Raw genomic sequence first — 15340 nt, 5'->3', positions numbered from 1 at the left:
AATGGCCAGCCTGAGGGCCTGTCCCAGCACAGCAGGCCCTGGCAAAAGTTCGAACGTCCTGGTTTGATTTAACTTGGATCTTCTCTTTTAGTAGGCTAGAATTTTCCAATAGATTTGAACCAAAGCTTCTCATAGACTTCCCCTCCACGGCTTTCTAACTGTATTATCCATCTCTGTCACTGAGCCATCAAAACGTTCCCCAGAGTCCAGCCTACGAAGTGGCCCTCTGCTCCCAGGAGGGCCTGCTGGTCACCATCCCTCTCTGTGGCGGGAACCTCACCTGTGCGTTTTCCTAAGTCAGGGGAGGGCGGAGCGCCGTTTAAAATGAGGCAACCTTTAACAGTCCTTCCAGAACACGTTCCCATCTGCGTCATTTCAGCAACCTGGGGCAGAGCCCCACTGCAGTGACCAGGCTGGAGGGGAGGGGGACCCCTTGGAAATCCTGGACGGCAGCCCCAGGGGTGGGGCCGTCTCACCAGGGGAGGAGCGAAGGCAAGAAGCCAGCCCCGGGCAGGAGGCACAGGGGCCGAGGGGTACAGGAGCCGGCGAGGTTAGTTGAGGGGCTCCAGGAAACTATTGAGCCCAGCGGAGTGGGGAGACCAGGGTGGCAGAGGCGCGACCAGAAACGGGGCGGTTCGCCACACGCCCGTCCGGCAGGTATGAGGGAGGCCAGTCACTAGGGGGCGCCCTCGCGGGAGGAACACTAGGAGCACCGTTGCGGGCGGCCGCTGGGGGCGCCATGTAAGCCGGGAGCAGGGACGCCCGCACCCACCACACCCCACAAGCAGTCGCGGGCGGCCAGTGGGGGGCGCCGTCGCCACAGGAGCTCCCCTGAGCAGTTGCTGCTACCGGGCGATGGAGCCCTGGCGCAAGACACCCGCCCCCTCCCGGGTCCAGGCTGGTCTGCTGCTGCTGCTGCTGCTGGGGCCTGCGGGTGAGCGCACCCCCCACCGCCGCCCGCCCCAGGGCCTTACCTGCCACCTCTGACCCTCTCCGCATCCTTCCACAGGTTGCTTGGGCGCAGGCGAAGCCCTGGGGGCGCTGTCCACGGCTGCTACCCCCAACCCTGGCACCCCCTGCGTCCCTGGTGCCACCTGTCCCGCAGGGGAGCCTCTCCTCCCCTCGCAGGCCCCAAACGCAGCAGCGCTCTCCAGGAGCCCTGCTTCTCAAGCCAGCACTGACCTACTTCCCAGTGAGTACCCTGGGCTCCGGGAGCGAGGAAGGTGTCGGAGGAGCCTGCAGGACCTTTGATCCCTGGGGACAGAAGGGACCGAGGAGGACAGGGCAGGGAGCAGTGAGAAGAGACCAGCCTGCCTTTATAAGTGTTTATTGAGCACCTATGATGGGCCAGGCCTCCCATCCTGGTGAGGTAGAAGGCGCAGGAAGTGGGAGAAGCCCGCCCTCCAAGGCCCGCTCTGTTGGCTCCTGCCCCTGGCTTGCAGCCAGGGACTGCGGGGACCTCCAGAGCTTTCAGGGAGCCCTCCTGAGGGCATCTTGGGGCACACTTGCACCCGTTGTCTTGAACAGTGCATTTCAAGCACGTGTAACAGACCCACCCGGGAGACACTGCTTATCCTGGAATTCAGGTCACACGATTTAACTGCCACTCACACCTCACTGGCAGAGCAGCACCCTGCCTCTACTTCTCCCGTGTGAGCTTTTACAAATGCTGGTCCTGGCCCCCTTACTCTGGTTTCGCAGCCACTGATCCGTTTGGAAAACACCCAGGAGTGGAGCTGCTGTGATGTTGGATGTGTGTCTGCTTTGTAAAATCTTTTCCAAAGTGTCTGCACCCACTGACACCCCTCCCAGCAGAGTGAGCCGTCTGAGGCTATAATCCTCACCAACGCTTGGGATCAGGGACATTTAGCTGCCCCTGGCAGGGGGTGGAGTGGAAGGAACCTCATTGTAATTCAAGTCTGCCCTTCCCAGAGGACTGCTGGGGCTGTGTTGGTCTATTGCCTGGGTTTCCTTCCTGGGCTGTATCTGTTCACGCACGCGGCCCATTTCCCTGTTAGGTCATCAGCCTTTCTCTCACTTATCACAGGAGGGGATTCCCAGAGCGGGGAGAGGGGTCTGCCTTGGCTGAAGGAGGGGAACCAGATAGAAAAAGGAATGAGTTTGTGAAGGGGCTTGACAGGACAAAGGGGCCGGTGGGAATGCTCTATGGCCTGGGAGGTGGGGACAGGGAGAGGGATACCTGGGGAGTGCTGAGGCCATTCTGAGGTTGGATACCTCAGTCCACATGGGGACAACATCATTACATGATGACCAGTAGAAAAGGAGAGCCATGGGATCGTCCAGGCCAGGGCCTGCAGAGGTGGGAGATCAGGCTGAAGGGAGGGGGGGAAGGTGCCATGGGATGTGGCTGTTAGATCCCCTCCCTCATCAAGCTCTCGCCTTCCTCCTCAGTCTGTGGCATGTCCCACGAGCAGGACCCCACCCTCAGGGATGCAGAGGCCACAGCTCGGAGGTGGCCGTGGATGGTCAGTGTGCAGGCCAATGGCATACATATCTGCGCAGGCACTCTCATTTCCTCCCAGTGGGTGGTGACTGTGGCCCACTGCGTGCTCCAGTGAGTCGGGGCCTGGGTGGGCGGGTGGAAAGGCATTTGGAGTCACATGGGGCCCAGTCTTCCCACCAGCTGGCCCATCAGTGGCAACTGTGCCCTTGGCAGAACCCCACAGTCCTAGGCCAGCTTCGCCCCAGCTCCAAGCAGGTGGGTGTTGAGTTCTACAATCTTTCCTGGGAGCAGGAAGCTTGCTCCCCTCCCCTGGGCCCTCAGTCCTGTGACTCCAGGGCTGATTGCACAAGGGGGGATGCAGGGGGAGCTGTCACTTCTAGGGCCCAGCACAGGTGCAGGACTGAGTCCAGAGTTTGAAACCAGAGAAAGCTGGGACCACATCCCACCTCCACCACTTCTTGCTGTGTAGCCTTGAGCTGGCCACTGGGTTTCTCTGAGCCTCTGTTTCCCCCTCTGTAAAAATGAAGGGTTGTTTTGACATGACCACGCTGTGTGTGCAGGGCCCCAATGATCACCTCCGCCGTGAGGAGTAGGCTCAGGGGGCTTGAAGCAGGTAGGTGGAGGCCGGGTGGGGTGCCTGGCGCTGACGGCAGACTTCCCTGGTGCTTCCTCTAGGAGTGACGTTACCTATTCCGTGCGGGTGGGGAGCCCCTGGATTGACCAGCTGGCTCAGACTACCATCGACCTCCCGGTGCGCCAGGTCATCGTGAACAGCCGGTTCCGGGCCCATCGCTTATGGTCCTGGGTGGGCCGGGCCAACAACATTGCCCTCCTCCGGCTTAAGGGGGAGTTCAAGTACAGCAAGTACGTCTGGCCCATCTGCCTGCCTGGCATAGACTACGTGGTGAAGGACGGCGCCCTCTGCACTGTGATGGGCTGGGGGCTCCCTCAGGTTAACGGTGAGTTGGAGCCTCCCCAGACCAGGCTGGGTGGTGGGGGCGAGGACCTGGGCACAGGCTGGGGTCTGCCATGGACACATCGCCCCCAGGAGCTCCGTGCCCCGACCTCCTTCCCCTCGAGGGTTTCAGCAGTGAGCACGCCGTGGCCGTTGAGGCCGTAAGGGACTGGGATTGCCCATGAACACTCAGGCCAGGCCGAGGCAGGTAAACAGGACCTCCTGAGGCGGAAGGGGCACAGGGTAAGCTCTCACTGTCTGCACAATTCCCGGGTGTCCATGACTTGAAGCAGAGCATCCGAGGCGAGAGGAACAGGGTTCTGTGTTTGTAAAAAGCTCCCCAGGGGACCCCAAAGGATCAGCCAAGGGCAGCCTGCACCCAGAGATTGGGAGTCACTCCGGTCCCCCCAGTGGTCCTCAGTCCCATGTCATCCCAATTCAGGAACAAGGCCCAAAGAGCAGGAGTGTTGTCCCAGGCCATCCAAGGGTCCATTTCCTTATGAGCCCCAGGAGTATCCACTCCCTTCAGGGACCCCTGTCCTTTCCCACTAGAGAGGTGCTAACCCAAGTAGCCTCACAGAGCCAACTTGCCTAAAACCAGCCCACAGGGGCTCCATCCCGGGGTGGGGGGTGGCTTTTGTGTCTTCCTTTCCACGGCCTGTCTGGGGAATGGCTGGGAATGATTGGAAGTCTCCTGTCCCCCAGGAGCACAAGCTAGGGACAGAGACAGGAGGAGGTTAGGGGAGTAAGAAGTGCTTGGGACCTATGGAGGGATGTTTGGTGAGCTCAGGGTGGGGATGAGGCCTTCGAGGAGGGCCTTTGGGATAGAAGGAAGGGCAAAAACTGAGGTGCTGGGGTAAGAATGGACTCAGGTCCAGCAAGGCCAGACGGTGGGCAACCTGCTCCAGGGTCTCTCTCGAGGGGGCTCGGGAAGGGTCGGCCAAATGGCAGGTGGGCTGAACCTGGAGAGACCTCCAGGGCTGCTGGGTGGCAAGTAGAAGAGACTGGAGGAGTGGCGAGGAGCGAAGGGCGGCTGGCAACAAGGCCGGCAGCAGTGGGCAGCAGGGAAACAGGCAAGCCTGAATGGCCCCCTCACCCCCCACCCCGTCCCACAGGCACACTGCCCCAGTCCCAGACCATTCAGGAGAAAGAAGTCACCATCCTGAACAGCAAGGAATGTGACAGCTTCTACCACAGATTCTCCAAAATCCCCTCCGTGATTCGGATCATCAATTCCCAGATGATCTGCGCGGAAGACAGGGACAGGGAACAGTTCTGCTATGTGAGCACCTATCCCCCTTGTCATTGACCTCGGGACACCTGGCCAGGATGGGGGCAAGGGCACGGGGGAGGGGGCGAGGAGGAGAGAGTGGGGAGGGGCTGAGCCTGGGTGATGGAGCAGGATGGGGAGGGGAGATGGAGGTCGGTCGGTAGGAGAGTGGGGGTGGGGACAGTGGGAAGATGGAGGGCAGGTTAAAGGGGGGGATGGAGGACTGGTACCAGAGAGAAAGGAGATGTAGCCCCTGTGGAAGGCCTCCTGGGTACCTCTCAGCCATGTGACACTCGGGGGTTGTGGGGAAGATCTGGTGTGAGGTCACCCTGCTTGTCCCTGAGCTGGGTCACACCTCTCTGACCTTTTTGCCCTCCCACCCCCTCCCACAGGAGATAAGTGGGGAGCCCCTGGCCTGTCCTGTGGGGAAAACATGGTTCTTGGTGGGAATGGTGAGCTGGGGCGCCGGCTGTGGTAAGAGCGAGGCCCCGCCCATCTACCTGAACATCCCCTCCTACCAATACTGGATCTGGGAACGTGTCAATGGGCAGACTCTGCCAGCCCCATCCAGGGCCCTGCTCCTGGCACTGCCACTGCCCCTCAGCATCCTTGCTGCCCTCTGACTCTCTCAGGCTGTCCTTGGGGGTGCCCTGCTTCCCCAGGACCCCTTATCCTCTGTGTCCAGAACACCCAGGTGCCGCTCTCCCATCCCCACAAGGCAGGGCAGAGATTAGGTGCTCAATTAAACAGTTCTCTTCCTCATGCCTCCTCCTTCCTGGGCCTGCTCGGGTGGGAGATGACTGAACCAGATGGGGTGGGAGGGGGACTCCGGGCACTGAAAAGAGCAGAGGCCCAGGATCGGCCTCCATCCAGAGGCTGGGGTGGCTCCTGCAGAAGGTGGAGGGGTTGTGTGTGTGCAGGGATGATACTGGGTCAGATGATGGAGGACCTGGAATGTACTGCCCAGGCTGAGCTGGCACTGCCAGGACACAGCGTGAGGCTTGGGGAGGGGCAGCTGTCTGGACAGGGAGTCGAGTATGTTCCTTCTGTGATATTTTAGTGGGAGTCAGGCTCTCCTTGACTTTAACCCGACTCCTGGCCATGGCTAGAACATAGCCTGTCGTCACTCTGAAGCATCGTAGTGAACTTTGACCTCCCAGAGTCACCTCCTGCCTGGAGACTGGGGCAGGTGCCCACTTGGGCTTAGAAATTATCCCCATATCAGCAGCCAGGCCTTTCCATAAAGGGTTAGTGGAGGCCCAGGTCAGAGGTCAGGGAGCCCAGGCTGGGACTCCGCCAGGCTTCACCAGCTGCTCCTCTGTTTGACCTCAGGTGGCCCCTGCCCTCTGGGCTCCTGCTGCCCATCCACATTGGAGGGCTGTGGTCTGCATGGGTAGAATGACCTTTGCCACAACCCTCTTCCCCCTCGCTGCCCCAGGTCAGGATCCAGGTTTGACTCTGTGTGCCCAGCACAGGGCTCACCCAGTTGAAAGTCAAGGGGTAGAGTGGAGGGGAGTGGAGAGCTGGCAGCTTCCCCCCCGGACCCTGGTGCCCTCTCTCAGCTGGGCCCAGCTGGCTGAAGCTACCCCTTTGCCTCTTGGTCACCGTCTCTCCCTCCAGCTCATCCTAATTCAGGCTTGGAGAAAATCCAGGGGAGGGACCTTCAGCCTGGCCTTTGCTGCCTGCCACCGGTCACTCCAGATCACTCGGGTATGAGAAGGCACTTGGATTTATTTACAAATCTCTGTAGGCTGCAGGGTGGCGCGAGCTTCTCCAGCAGCTCCCCTGGCTCCAAAACCTCTGGTATCTCATTAGTCTCCAGGCCCAGGTCTGAATGCCTCGGCTGATGTCGTTGCCACCTGGAAGCCCCCTGGCATCTCTCACCCCAAGGGATTCAGTCCCCCTGGCCTTTGGGCCTTCTAGTTAGCAGTGCCTCTTTTAAGCACTGTTGCTGGGAATGGTAAAAGAAGAGGCTGCCTCAACCCTTAACTGCTCCCTCTGGTGATCCCCTAGGGCCCTGACACCTCCCACCACAGCTGAGCAGAGAAAGGGTCACAGAACAGCCCAAGCCCCCCCCTGACTTCTCAAATATTCCCTGGATTCCTAAGATGGGGCCCAGGTGCCAACTTTCTTCCTTTCTCCCCCTGGTCCGCTGGCCTTAGCCTTCTGCACTCGTGACCCCCCCCTGCAGCCCCAGCCCTGAGCCCTGGGGCCTCCTGTTGGCCTCCCAGCAGCCTCAGCCCCATCACAATATGTAAACTAAGTGTATCCCATCGCCAGGAGCTTGGTCTGCTGGGCTGGGGGCTTCTCCTGCTTCTGGCCACCTCTGCTCATCCCGCTGGACCGGAAGCCCCACTAGGCTTGGGGCAGGCCCCTGGCCCCCAGGACTGCTATCCAGCCAAGTCTGAGAACCTCCTGCTGCCGCAGCTTCCGGCCGACCATCCAGTGCACATGCCTTTCAGGAAGTGAAGAAACATCCTGTCACCCCTTTAGAGCCACTGCCGTTTCTGGCCAAAGGGGTGGGACAGAGGCATGTCTGGGCAGAGGCGGGTGGGGTGTGGGGTGTGGGGGGTGAGGCTGCTCTGGATCTGCAGGGGGACAGTGGCCCTAAACCAACTTTGCTGAGTGGCCACGTGGATGGGGTAGAAGGAGCGGAATCCAGGCTAGGAGGCAGGACTCCTGCAGTCTTGTCCCTGCCCCTGACTGGCCCTAAGGACATGTCCATGGGCCTCAGCAAGCCCCTCTGAATGGAGAGAGGATGTTTTACAACCCTTGTGGTCCATGGATGAGCTTGGAGTCCAAGGTGCCTGGGCCCTGGCCAGCACTTGAGCCCCAGGGCCCGCCACCTCCAGGAAGCTCTCCTCATTTCTCCCCTTTCTTCTTGGCTTCGTTCTTCTCATCTTCTTCTACCTTGATGGCCACCGTGTCCACAGTGTCCTTTTTCTTCTTCTTCTTGTCATCTGCGGGGTAAAGAGGCGCCCGACGGGTGAGACAGGCCCTAAGGTTCCTACGCAGCCTCCACATCCAGCCCTTCACTCCCTCCTTCCTTCCGTGCCTCTCCCACCTGCGCAATACCTCTTTGCTTTACCTGCCTCGCTCTGCCCAATTTCTGTGCTCTGGTGTCTAGGGACAGAGTTGGGCCCCCTCCCTGAACCTGCTGGGTGGCAGGTCTGAGGGACTGGCTGGCTCGGCAGGGACAGGCGGTGGCGGGGCCCGGGCCTCCTCACCTCCGGGGACCTCTGTGAGCTCGTTGAGGGGTGGCACGGTCTCCAGCTTGTCGGTGTACATCTTGGCTGCCTTTCGCTGCAGGTACCGGGCTTCGATCTCCTTCCTGGTCCGTGGCACGCGGCAGTTGAAAACGCAGCACAGCGTGATGACTGAGGGAGGAGAGAGTGGGCTTGGCCGGGGTGCAGCTGACACCCAGGGGGGCGCCCAAACGCGGGGCGCCTCCATCTACCTAGGCGTGTCTCACCTAAGAGGCTCTGCCAGGAGGCTCCGCATCTCGAAAAAGCCCTTGTAGCCCTGGCCGGTGTGGCTCAGTGGTTAGAGCGTTGGCCTGAGGACCGAAAGGTCATGGGTTTGATTCCTGGTCAAGGGCATGTACCTGGGTTGCAGGCTCGATCCCCTGCGCCGGCTGGGGGGTGTGCGGGAGGCAACCAATTGATGTCTCTCTCTCACATCGATGTTTCTCCCTCTCCCCCCTCCGTTCCCTTCCACTCCCTCTGAAAAATCAATGGAAAAAATATCCTCAGGTGAAGATTAACAAAAAAAAGAAAGAAAGACACCCCCCCCCCATAGGCCCTGGGATTTTAAAGGTGCCTCCTGAGCGGGACTGGCTTTGTGCATCACACAGGGCCCTGCCCTTAGAAGGACCTGCGAGTGGGTCAATGCCCTGCTCTCACTGTCTTGAAATTCTTAATTTTTGAACAAGGGGTCTCATAGTTTCATTTGGCACCGGCCCTGCCATGGGTCCTGGGTCTGAGGTTCCTTCTGACTAGATTGCGAGTCCCTGGAGGGCAGGCAGCTGCACCCTGACTCAAGCCACGGCTTCCTGGGGTGCCCTGTGCCCCTGACCCGGGTCTCTGGGCTCCGCGTGCACCCTAGTTCTTCCTCCCAGGCTCCTAAGAGCAGGGCCACAGCGGCCTCGGACACCGGGGGACGTGGCTACACATCCTCAACCTCCCTGAGGACCGGCCCGGGCTCCTCCTGCTGTGACAGCCAAGAGGGCACAGCCCCTGCGCTGGGGCGTTCACCTCAGACGGAGTCATTCCAGGAGTGGCTTTCCTGCCGAGGGCGGCTGCGCCCACGCACGCTGGGCCAGGGCATGGAGCTGGCCTTTCTGGTGATGGGCATGGCAGGGCAGGGCTGCCAGGACCTGGCTGCACTGAGTTTATTTTTCTGAGGCCCCCACAGTCTGACCACCTTGGCCCCAGCCTCAGGGGAGGGGACAGAGCTGCTTCCTATTATAAATCAGACATGACTTCTTGGCAGACTCCTGGAGGCCAGGCAGGATAAGCCAAGCGTATTTTGGGGAAGGTGGATCAAAGCTACGCGGCCTGGGCCGGAGCACCCTCTGGAGTCATCCCGTGCAACCTCGGCCAAATATTATGGCCCCATTGAGTCTCACCCAGATGCACAGAATGAAAGAAAAAACAAAAGAGAATGAATGAATGGATAGGCTCAAAGCTGCTGCTGCTGAGGACAAGGCTGGACTCCTGAACGAATGGGGGGAGGGGCGCTAGCATCCAGGAACACCCTGGGGAGGGGGCTGCATGGGGGTCCCCACAGTAGGTCTGCGTGGACTCTGCTGTCTGAGTAGACAGTTGTGTGTGCCTGATGCCCAAGGTTGGTCCCCCAGCCCAACCCGCCTGGCTCGGGCCACCTCTTCCAGCCACCACCAGGCACCTCACGGGACCATGCCCGCTCAGGCTGTCCTCAGGGACTGCTACAGGCCGGGAGGCCGGGCTTCAAGGGCAGCTTCAAGGGCAGCTATTGGAGGCCAGAGCAGGGCTCAGACACTGCCCGTCTCCCCAGGCCTGGCCTGGTTGCTTCTCTTCAAAGGCGAGAAACAAAGTACCCTGGATTAAGGTCCAAGGCCCAGGCCCCAGAAGACCCCAGAGGCACCCAATCCAACCCCAGCCCCTCTTCACAAGGGTCTGGGGATGGCGCTGCAGTGACAGCTGTGCCTCCTAGGCCCGCACCGACTGGGGAGCAGGAAAGCTGTTCCCTCCTCGGAGACGGGCGTCCCTGTTCCCTCGAGCCCCGTGTGGAGGTAACAGTGCTGCTCTGCTGCTTGGGGCCTGTGGGACCGTCCCTTACCCTTTTCTAGGAAATGGGTGAGAATAGGAGCCAGCCTGTGGTGGATGTCCACGTGCCTCTCTGGGTCTGGCACTGCAACTTTCTTGTGTGGCCCCAGGCACCTCCAGCACCCTAGACTGCTCCTGTGGCCCCCACAGGGCACATGCCTCGTCCACCCTGCCTGTGGGTGCAGGGCTTGTTCCCCTCATGGACGTCTGGGCCGAGGCTGAAGCCGTACGGGCCCGTCTGTGGGGCCTCCACCGAGAAGCATGACTGTTCTCAGCCTTGGCTAGGAACACTATGCAGCCTCTTGCTCAGATCCTGGCCCCACCCGGGCCGAGGAGACATGGTGGGGGGATGGGTGGATATTTTCCTGCAGGGAGGGCACTTCTGTGCCAGGAGAAGCACATGCAAATCACATGTCCTGGTCTCCCCCGGAGCGCTACATCCCGATGGGACTTCTGCTGGCCCTGCCCTCAGGGGACCTCGTCACATCTCCCGTTAGAACCTAAATGCCACTTTAGCTCCAACCCCGGGTGCACTCAGGGTTATCTGAGACCCATTTCCTCCCACCTCTGCTCATACCATCCCCTCCACCTAGAAACCCCTCCCCACTCCCCCATGGCAGCTCAGAAGACTCCTCTCTGAAGCCTTTTTAGGAGGCTGCTCCCCACTCCCTCTGGCCTGTAGGAACCTCCCTCAGACTTTGCCATGGTGGCTTCCTCCTCCCAGCTGGCACTTATCTGCCCCCTCCCCCCAACTCCAGACCCCCACCCGAGAAGCACAACTGGAAGGAGCATGCCCAGCCCAGTTCTGTTTCAACTTTGCATCAAGCAACCCCCAGTCCCAGGAGAGAAAGGGATCTCCTGCTTTTCATTGAGGTGGGTGTGAGGCATTCGGGGCAATGGTATTTGACAAGGCAGGGTTTGCAGCCTGGGAGACACATCTGCTGGGCATCTGGGGAGACTCTGAGCTGAGCTGCGGCCAGGGTGGCCCTGCTGGGGCCCCAGGGTGTGGGCCCTTTAAGCTGGCCAAACTGCAGGAGAAGCACCAGGAGGCCCGGTAGGGAAAAATGACACGTCCTTGTGCTGGTTCCTGGAGTCCCCTGTAATTACCGTAATTGCCATGTGGCTGTGTCCCTGGTTGGGCAGAATACTTCAGGTCACCACCGGCCTGTCAGCCCTCCACAGGGACTTTGTGTGGACCAGGAGGTGCCAGAAACCACAGGAGGCCTCCTGCGGGCGCCTGGCCTGCTTGCATTGCCCGGAATTGCTGCTCTGAGCCCCTGGGGTGGTGCTAGGGGTGGGGTGCTGAGCTCCCACGGCCCCCTTTTGGGGAGGGCAGGGAGCTGCTACTCACTGATGGACAACACGAAGAGCGAGAAGATGCCCACCACGTGCCACAGGCGCATGTCCCAGAACACCACGGTCTCCTTGGTCAGTGGGGGCGGCTTGGGCTTGGGCGGGGCCGTGCTGGGCTGTGGATGGGGAGAGAGGGGAGTGAGCCAGGCAGAGGCCAGAGGTGGCACTGGGCTGAGAGAGGCCCAGGTCTCAGCAAGGACTTAGCCCAAGCATTTCAGAGTGTCCTAGAATCAATTGTCTTAGACATTTACAACCATTGCCCTAGCCCAGCGATTTTCAACCCTTTTCACCTCATGGCACACATAAACTAGTTACTAAAATTCCACGGCACACGAAAAAATATGTTTTTTGCCGGTCTGACAAAAAAAAAAAAAAAAAGGGTGTAATTTTGATTCAGTCACTCTGGACAGCTATTGTTGCGTTGGCTGTTGTCATTTTTTTATTTGACAATCTCAGGGAAAAGAGGTCAGTGCCCCTGACTAAATAGTCAGGTACTGCATGTTTTAAAAATCCTTGTGGCACACTAGTTGAAAATCGCTGCCCTAGACCTTGGGAAGTTCCCCATTTAGACAAAGAGAAGTGAGCAGAGCTCCTGAAGCATGGAGTGCAAGGGTGGTTGGTGCTTGGGGAAACCAAGGCCCAAAGGAGCAAAATGGGATTAAGCTGTTTCTCTCCGGTTCAAGGCCCCTTCAGGCAGCCTGTGGGGCTCTCTTCCTGCTTCAATCCCGGGCCCCCACAGGCAGATGGGGACTCAGGACCAAGGCCAGAGACAAGGTGAGGTTGGTACAACCTATGGACTTTGCTCTTAGGTAGCCCCAGTGTGGGGTGGGGTGTGGAGTCCGTGACTCTGCCGCCTGGCCAGGACCCCCATCAAGCGGCCTCAACAGTCATCTACCCTACCAGAGTCACTTCCCCTGACCAGAAGGCTAGGACAGAGACCTTACAGGACAGGACCAGATAAATAATTTGTCCACAATACGGCAGCGACACCTGGAGGCTAAAATATGTAAGCACCGCGGGAGCAAGTCAGAGCAGAGCAGAGCCAGCCACCTCCCACCTTCCCAGGGGGACATGCTGCCCTGGGGGCTTGAAGGGGACATAGCCTTTTTCTGGGGGTCTAGGAGACATGGCCCTACATCGGAGGACTGAGGGGACACAGTGTTGCCCTGAAGGACTGAGGGGACATGGCCCTGCCTTGGGGTCTGAGTGGACATGATCCTACCCTGGGGGACTGAGGAGACATGACCCTTCCCTGGAGGTCTAGGGGACAAAAATCTGCCTTGGGGATTCTAAGTGTACATGGCCTTGCTCTGGGGCCTGAGTGGACCCAGCCCTGCTCTGGGAGGGTCTGAGCAAGACCTGTCCTTGATCTGTGGGGCTGACAGGGATATAATCTCTGTCACCAAGTTTGGCTGAGGGATGTGAGTGGGAGTTGGTGCTTAGGAGAGAGGACCCTGGGACCTCTGTGCACCATGTTGTCCTCTTATTAACCAAACAAGGACACACCTGTGGAGTCTCTCTGGTTCTCTGGGAAGAAAAGGCAGCCCACAGGTCACCATCCACCCAGGCCTTCCCGGGCCATAAGCATGGCCTGGGTTCCTCCCACAGCTAGGTACTTCCTCATCTAATGAACACCCTTCAGCATGTATTGGGGACACTTGGAGCTGATCAACAGCCTGTCCCTGATAACTCAGAGGATCTTTGTGCCAGGATTGGTACATGATTCCCTGGCTCTTCTCTCTTAACCAGGGTGAACTGGGGTGGGTACCACATGCATGTGAGGTCAGGCACATGTGTGGGTTCAGGGTACATGCGGGGGGTGGGGCACACATGGGGTTGGGCACACATTTGTGGGTACAGGGCACACGTGGTTGGATTACATATGGGTGTGGTAGCACACGTCCATAGCATCAGGGCTAGGAGCTGGGCAGTGCTGGGGTCTTGGGTAGAGGGTAACAGGTAGCAGTCTGGTGCCTCCTCATGGTGGGCACTGCTGGAGGTCTGAACTCTGAAGCTTGGAGGCCTGGGCCTCCATCAGACCTTCACAGCCTGTAGGGGTGAAGCCTGTAGGGCTGGGGTGGGTGGTGCCATGGGCCCAGCCCTGCCTATCTTTCTGGTACTTCCTGGGCTCAGCCAGGCCCTTGGCGCAGGCTGTAGGCAGATGGCAGGTAGATGGACTCTAAATGCAATTTCCCTTAATGAGCTGGGAGGAGACATGCTCCAGGGGGGATGGGGAAGAGTCCTTAGCTCAGAACTGACTCGCCCTCCCCCCACCCTCAGCCTCTCCCGTGGCCAGGCCAGCTCAGTTTCTGCACCTGAGGCCTCAGGGCAGCCAGTGAGGGGCCTAAATACACTCCCTGCGGCTCAAGCCAGCCTGGCTCCCCTTACAGGGACACTGGAGCTGACATCAAACTCCAGCCCAGCTCTGTGATCACACCCCCTGGTCAGCAACAGGAACAGGCTAGCATTGGACTGCAGGGCTCTGTCCCCACCATGTCTCTAGACCCTTCAGTTCAGGGCTGTGTCCCCTCAGACCCCCAGGATAAGGTTCTCTCCTCCCTCTCCCATCCTGTCCCCTGGCACCTGCCACTTCAGGGCTCTCCTGGGTGCCTCCCTGCCTTCTCTACACTCTGCTTGCATAGCCTCCATTCCACACTTCCCCTTGGCACTGCCTCTTGACCTCATGCTCCAGAATTCTGGGTCTGGTCTGCCTGGTTGGCACCCCTTCCTGGCTCAGCAGCAATGGGGTACAGAGGGGCCCGGGAGGCTGCAGATGGCCCCCACCCTGCCCTTCCTGGCCCCAGCCAGGCTCCTGGCCAACCAGCCAGCCATCTTCCTCACCCCTTCCTGGGTACTCTCAGCAGCCCCTCCCAGTTCTCGCAACTACTCGGTGCCCTTTTCTAATTTATTCTCTTCTGTCCAATCCAGGATTCATCATGATTCTCTCTGCTAGAAACCTCTGCTAGCTCCCCGTTATCACCGGGACCAAGACAGACCCTAGGGCCCCGCGCCCGGCCCTGCCCGCCCCGCCCCTCCCCTCCAGGGCCGAGTGCGCAGCATGCAGTCCAGCTCCACGCCCGCTCCCCTATCCAGGGTCTCCTCGCCCTCCTGTGCCCAACCTCCGGCTCCCAATGCCCTCACCTCCTCCCCAAGGCCGCGTGCCCCCGTTGGACAGGGGACCTGGAGCCGACCCTAAGATCAGGGACCGGATCGCCCCTATCAGACTAGAGGTCATGGGAACCCAGGACTGTGCACCCCATCTCCCCAAGGCCCCCATCAGATGGAAGACTGGAGGAGAGGTGCTGAGTGACCCCAGCGGCTGGACACCGCTGTACCCCCAATCAGGCGGGGAATCCTTACGATCAGGTCAAGTGAGTCTCCTCCATCCGACCAGTGTCCCTGACACCAGGGGCCGTGCCCCCCATCAGACCAGGGGACCCGAGATTGGGGTGCCCCCCCCCCCAAGAAGCCCGCCTCCCCGGGGCAAGAGGAAAGGACAAGGCAGCTGCAGGTCAGAAAGAGCCCCCCCGGCCCCCCCGGACGGTGACGGCCCCCCAGCCCCGCGCCCCCAGGCCTCACCTCCACCAGCTGCCCCGCGACCCCCGCGAGGCAGACCCCCAGCGCGGCGCCGCCCAGCGCCCAGAGGGGCCCCGCGCCCCGCCGCCCGGCCATCTTCCGCCGCCGCAGGTCCGCCGAGCGATCCGCGGCCAACTGGCGCTCGCGGGGCGACCTGGCGCGGCCGCCGCGGGCATCACTTATTCATCGCTGGTGTCCGGTTGCCGCGCCGCCGGCAGCCAGTGAAGGCCCGCCCCGCCGGGGGTCAGACTCCAGCCCCCCCCCACCTGGGCCCACGGGGGTGGGAGTGGGGCGCAGGGAGGCCGGGCTGGGGGCCGGCCCTCGAACCTCGGGTCCCGCCCTCCCTTCCCCACTGGGGCCTCGGCGTCTCCACCCGGCTGCAACCTGCGGGGCCAGGAGGCCCTTCGCATTGTAAC

General features: G+C 60.5%; 2 protein-coding genes across 2 annotated transcripts; one reads left to right on the top strand and one right to left on the bottom strand.

The window, feature by feature from the left end:
- Positions 1–855: 855 nt before the first annotated feature.
- On the top strand, positions 856–5312 carry PRSS50 (serine protease 50; the record flags this gene model as incomplete). The annotated part of the gene is made up of 6 exons (XM_081159305.1): positions 856–934; positions 1010–1087; positions 2413–2575; positions 3140–3423; positions 4535–4701; positions 5082–5312. 6 exons carry the CDS (start codon positions 856–858, stop codon positions 5310–5312), a joined length of 1002 nt encoding a protein of 333 aa, XP_081015431.1.
- Positions 5313–6403: 1091 nt separating this feature from the next.
- Positions 6404–15122, bottom strand: TMIE (transmembrane inner ear). The gene is made up of 4 exons (XM_081160589.1): positions 14928–15122; positions 11347–11464; positions 7917–8066; positions 6404–7649 (listed from the first exon to the last, which is right to left on the bottom strand). Exons 1-4 carry the CDS (start codon positions 15018–15020, stop codon positions 7552–7554), a joined length of 459 nt encoding a protein of 152 aa, XP_081016715.1. The 5' UTR covers positions 15021–15122; the 3' UTR covers positions 6404–7551.
- Positions 15123–15340: the final 218 nt, after the last annotated feature.

Source organism: Miniopterus schreibersii (genome assembly GCF_964146895.1).
Source record: "Miniopterus schreibersii genome assembly, chromosome: 15".
NCBI classification, from domain to species: Eukaryota; Metazoa; Chordata; class Mammalia; order Chiroptera; family Miniopteridae; genus Miniopterus; species Miniopterus schreibersii.
The sequence above is the reverse complement of the archived record's forward strand: the minus strand, read 5'-3'. Positions and strand labels throughout refer to the sequence as shown.

What these genes read in the sequence shown, in the direction of transcription:
- TMIE (XM_081160589.1), bottom strand. Translation starts at nt 15,020, where the DNA reads ATGGCCGGGCGGCGGGGCGCGGGGCCCCTCTGGGCGCTGGGCGGCGCC. An exon ending in TCGCGGGGCAGCTGGTGGAG is followed by an intron (nt 11,465 to 14,927) that starts GTGAGGCCTGGG and finishes CCCCATCCACAG; the next exon opens with CCCAGCACGGCCCCGCCCAA. An exon ending in GCTCACAGAGGTCCCCGGAG is followed by an intron (nt 7,650 to 7,916) that starts GTGAGGAGGCCC and finishes TTTACCCCGCAG; the next exon opens with ATGACAAGAAGAAGAAGAAA.